At 47.7% G+C, this 5000-nt stretch overlaps 1 protein-coding gene across 2 annotated transcripts in view; it reads right to left on the bottom strand.

The window, feature by feature from the left end:
• Positions 1-5000, bottom strand: part of notch1b (notch receptor 1b) — a 35931-nt gene that overhangs the window by 10163 nt on the left and 20768 nt on the right. For both annotated transcript variants that reach the window (XM_083673489.1, XM_083673490.1), the window contains exons 16-24: positions 4500-4619; positions 4028-4180; positions 3360-3588; positions 2805-3006; positions 2441-2594; positions 1931-2115; positions 1345-1477; positions 609-866; positions 219-331 (exon numbers count right to left, since the gene is read on the bottom strand). In XM_083673489.1, the coding sequence (XP_083529615.1) occupies positions 219-331; positions 609-866; positions 1345-1477; positions 1931-2115; positions 2441-2594; positions 2805-3006; positions 3360-3588; positions 4028-4180; positions 4500-4619 (1547 nt within the window). The remainder of the gene's footprint in view (positions 1-218; positions 332-608; positions 867-1344; positions 1478-1930; positions 2116-2440; positions 2595-2804; positions 3007-3359; positions 3589-4027; positions 4181-4499; positions 4620-5000) is intronic.

Raw genomic sequence — 5000 nt, 5'->3', positions numbered from 1 at the left:
TTCATCTATCAATTAGTACATTCATTATTTTATTTTTTTATATCAGCATTTTACAGTTTTAGTATGCTGAATGAAAAACGTGCGTGAGGCTTTGGGGTTGAAAATGGCAGCAGTGTGTGTGTGTGTGTGTGTGTGTGTGTGTGTGTGTGTGTGTGTGTGTGTGTGTGTGTGTGTGTGTGTGTGTGTGTGTGTGTGTGTGTGTGTGTGTGTGTACTCACAGGTGGACACTTGCAGATGAAGCCATGAGGAGTATTGCTGGCTACGGCACACGTTCCTCCATTATGACAGGGTTTCCCTTTACAGCCGTCAAACACCGTGTCACAACGCAGGCCTGTGGGGATGCAGAGAAAGGGTTACATCAGAGACATCATCTTTGTTAAACAGAGATCATATTTCATGTAATATCAACCCCTGAAATGACTGGAACTTTACATTTAAAACATATATATATATATATAGCAGACACTCCAGTGCATATATGCTAATTAACATAAGTGCATTCTAACAAGGAAGCTGAAATATCAACATAGTCATACAGTATACATAATACACACACACACACACCATCCTCAGGCACAAAATGGCTGACATCAATAATGAGGGCGTACCTGTGTATCCGGTGCGGCAGTCACAGCGGTAGTTGTTGGTGAGCTGGATGCAGTTGTGTGTGCCCCGCGGGTCGCAGGGGTTGGACAGGCACTCGTTGACGTCCCCCTCGCATCGCTCGCCTACGTAGCCGGCAGGGCAGGTGCAGTGGTAGCCCCCCACGCGGTCTACGCACTTCCCCTTGTTGAAGCACTTGGGCTCGTTGGTGACGGGGTCCGTAGAGGGGTTGCAGTCGTCGATGTTGATCTCACAGTGGACGCCTGGAGGGGTACAGGACAGGAGAGAGGAAAGGGGGGGTGGGGGGGGGGGGGGGGTCAGTCAGCCTTTCAGAAACCCATTCAGCTGGTTAGTGTACTGTACTCACAGAAAGCTCCTGGTTAGTGTACTGTACTCACAGAAAGCTCCCGAGGATCATCTCGCAATCATTCAATTTCACAATTGGATCAAACAGGTGGGACTTTATTTTTTTGGTACACACCAAATTTCACCAGCACTTTGGCTGACCTACAAGACATACTCCCTTCATGTCCGGAAGAGGAAATCAATGGTTTATTTGACAGGGAGGAGAGTTTCAGACATGAGCTGGGCGATGCTAAGCCCTAATTAATGAAGTGTGGTGAAGGGAGAGAGAGAGTACGGGGCAGGGAGGCGCAGAGGATAGAGAGGGATGGGTGGGGGGTCGTGCAGACGAGTGTGTGGTGGGTGGGTGGGTGGGTGGGTGCGTGGTGGGGCCCTGACCTTGGGTTCCCCTGGGACAGGAGCATTTGTAGGTATTGATCAGGTCAATGCAGGTGCCCCCGTTCTGGCAGGGCTGGGAGAAGCACTCATTGATCTCATTGGAGCAGTTGTTCCCCACGTAGCCTGGCACACACTGAGGGAGAAAGGGATAGAGGGAGGAGGAGGAGGAGGAGGAGAGAGAAAAGCCTAATCAATGGCTGACATGAAACAAGAGGGTTTTTGTTTACCTGGCTGTTTTGGGTTACATTCTGCCCAGCTCAGCAATTCCCTCTCATCAGAGATCTACATAAATGAGCAGTTTGGGTTCAATTTAAGAACCAGCCTGGACAGAGATATTTTTTTGACAGGGAGCCAGATTTGTATTTATTTAGATTCATCTCATAAAGTTTCATTATAGCTGATAACATTTTGACCAGACAGAGACAGGGCACAAGGCATCGGCTGATGTCAGTAATGCTCACTTTCAAATACAATTTCCTTTTTATTTGTCATTATTACACATCTTTTTCTGGTTTTTACCCCTCATCAGATAAATAACAGATACAACTGGACGTGCAGTAGTGAAGCGTTCCTAAAGGGGGCGTACCGTGCAGTGGTATCCTCCTAGGAAGCCGTTGCAGGTGGCTCCGTTCTGACAGGGGTTGGGAACACACTCATCCACCTGCTCTTCACAGTAGCTGCCGGTGTAGCCCGCCTGGCAGTGGCAGTAGTGTGTGTTCCCTGCGTCCAGACACTGGCCAGAGTTACGACAGAGGTGAGCCACGTCCACACCTGGGGGGGGGGGTGGCAGATAGGAGAAGGGGGGGGTGGGGAGAGTGAGTTTAGCATGTAGTCATAGTGTTTCTGTCAGAGGTGTGAGATTACACAGCATAGTGGCATCGTGAACAACAACATACAGACAGACACACACACTAGCAAGCGCACACGCATGCATGCATGCGCTCACACTCTCTCTCACACACACACACACACACACACACACACACACACACACACACACGCACGTCACACAGGCCACACACACACACACACACACACACACACACACACACACACACACACACGCCACACACACACACACAAAGCCACGTGTTACCTCTCTGTTTGGCTGCCACCTCGCAGGAGACACTTGGCACGTCACAGTAGAGGCCAGTCCAGCCGGTCTGGCACTCACAGCTGTAGGTGGTGCCCGTCTGCCAGCAGGTGCCACCGTTCTTACAGGGTGACGAGTCACACCAGCGCACCAGATTCTGACAACAATCACACACACACACACTCGTTTGAGTGACAGGCGGCACATATCGATGACACAGCGCACAGCAATGTCGAGTCCAAACCGTGATTTCATATTTAATATTTTTTTTAAATATTTTCATATTTTAGTGCAACTGACGTCTATTGATTTGACCATCACAGTATCTAGCCAGGTATGTCATTGCTGCCTAATGTCTTCCCCATACCTGACAGTTGAGGCCGGTGTATCCTTGGGGACAGGTGCACTTGTAGGTCCCATAGCTGTCCTGACAGGTGCCTCCGTTCAGGCAGGGCTTGGAGTCACACTCGTTGATGTCGTGTTGGCAGTAGATGCCAGTGAATCCGGGCGGGCACAGACAGGTGAAAGTGTTGATGCCGTCCATACATGTCCCACCGTTGAAACAAGAGCTGTAAAAAATAATAATAATAAAAAAATGTTTTTAAAAAAACCCACACAAATGAGTGATAACCAATACATGAATAAGGTAATATAGGATATATTTGATAAACCACATCTTAAGAAAATGTGAAAGTTCACATTTTAGTTTGACGATAGCCTCAAGAAAAACTCCAATAGAGGAATAAGTTAAGTTAGGACCAAGTTATCTTGTGTTGATAAACGTTCTGCCACTGGGGGCAGAAGTTGACGAGAAAGAGGCTTGGCTTAACATTATACAGTATTGTGTGAGACCACGCATAGGTGGTGTGTGGTGGTAGGAATAGGATTTGAGCTCTTTAATGTTTCCCCAGAAGCTTCTTACCTCTCTGTGCAGTCCGGGGTGTTGTTCTCACAGTGGATACCACTGAAGCCAGGGGGACAGGTACAGGTGTAGCTGTTGACACAGTCGGTGCAGTTGGCGTCGTTCTTACACGGGTTACTGTCACACTCGTTGATGTCCTCCTCGCACTTGGTACCACGGAAACCAGGCAGGCAGGTGCACACAAAGTTGTCCACCTCGTCTTTGCAGAAGCCTCCGTTGCTGCAGGGGTCTAAAAGGAGGAATTAGGAAGAGGGGTTAGCTTTTAGCTTAGGACTGTGGCTGTGTCTCAATGTTCTCTAAACTAGCTTATTTTCCTTGTGTCCTCGTGTCCTGATATGAAGCTGAATGCTGTTAGCGGTGAGGAGGAAACCTAGACTATGTCATCTTTTCACCTATTTGGGGGTCACGAAAGAATGCAGTGGTCCTCTGTGGCTCAGTTGGTAGCGCATGGTGCTAACAACGCTTAGGTTGTGGGTTTGATTCCCGCTGGGACCATATATACTGAAATGTATGCACTCACTGCAATGTGAGTTGCTTTGGATAAAAGCGTCAGCTAAATGGCATATATTATTATTTATCATATTAAAAGGGAAACAAGTCACAGTCATTGTCTCATATCCACTTGGTCTTAGGGTGGTTATGGAGAGCAGAGGGTGGAGGACACTTACTGGGCTTGCAGTCGTCAATATCCGTCTCACAGTTTCGTCCGGCGTAGCCAGGCTTGCAGCCACAGCGGTAGTTGCCAATGGTGTTCTGGCAGCTGGCTCCGTTGCGACAGGGATTCTTCACACACTCATTGATGTCCACCTCACAGGTTTGGCCTATGGGAGGGCAGAGGAGGGGAAAGGCTCAGTACAACCAAACACACACACACACACACACACACACACACATCCAGGGACTACAGCTGAAAATGTGCCAGCTGGCTAAAACTGGCACATAAAAAAAATAAAAAATGTTTATTTATGTGCATTGTCCCTTTAAAACTAAATGTAATAAAGTAAACCAGTGGAGAGGAGGATTGATATTGTGAGATACAGTAAGAGAGATTTGTCCATTTCCATATTGATACAGTATATGACGGCATACTATAATGTCATATGACGTAAAGAAAATAATTTAAAATTCAATAGAACGCACCTTGCCATCCCTCAGGACACACACAGGAGAAGCTCTCGTAGTCCTCGGACTCCTGGCACACCCCTCCATTCTTACAGGGCTTGGGGCTGCAGGGTGCCAGCAGAGTCTCACAGTTCTCCCCTGTCACAACACACAACACATCATCTGTCACACACCTTCAAATAATACACATGGGCTGTGTGGCCGTGCACAATATTATTGTTTTCAACACCAGGATATCACAAGTGGAAGTGGTGTAGTCTCTGGATAAGCCAACCTACACAGATACTGCTTTTATTGGACATTTACACTTCATTCAATCTTTCTCAGATATCAGATAATTTTGGCCCTCGGGTGTAAAAAGGCCCGTCGGTATTCCAGAGTGGAGTTTCGGGATTAGGGAGACATTTCCCATATCTGTTTCCACGACAGCCAGCTCCTACAGGAAGCAGGCAGGAGTTTCCTGCCATTGTCAAGCAATTTGCTATTCTGTGAGACAGGAAGTCGGCAAACAGGAAATGT

Source organism: Argentina silus, assembly GCF_951799395.1.
Source record: "Argentina silus genome assembly, chromosome: 7".
Lineage (NCBI taxonomy): Eukaryota > Metazoa > Chordata > Actinopteri > Argentiniformes > Argentinidae > Argentina > Argentina silus.
The sequence above is the reverse complement of the archived record's forward strand: the minus strand, read 5'-3'. Positions and strand labels throughout refer to the sequence as shown.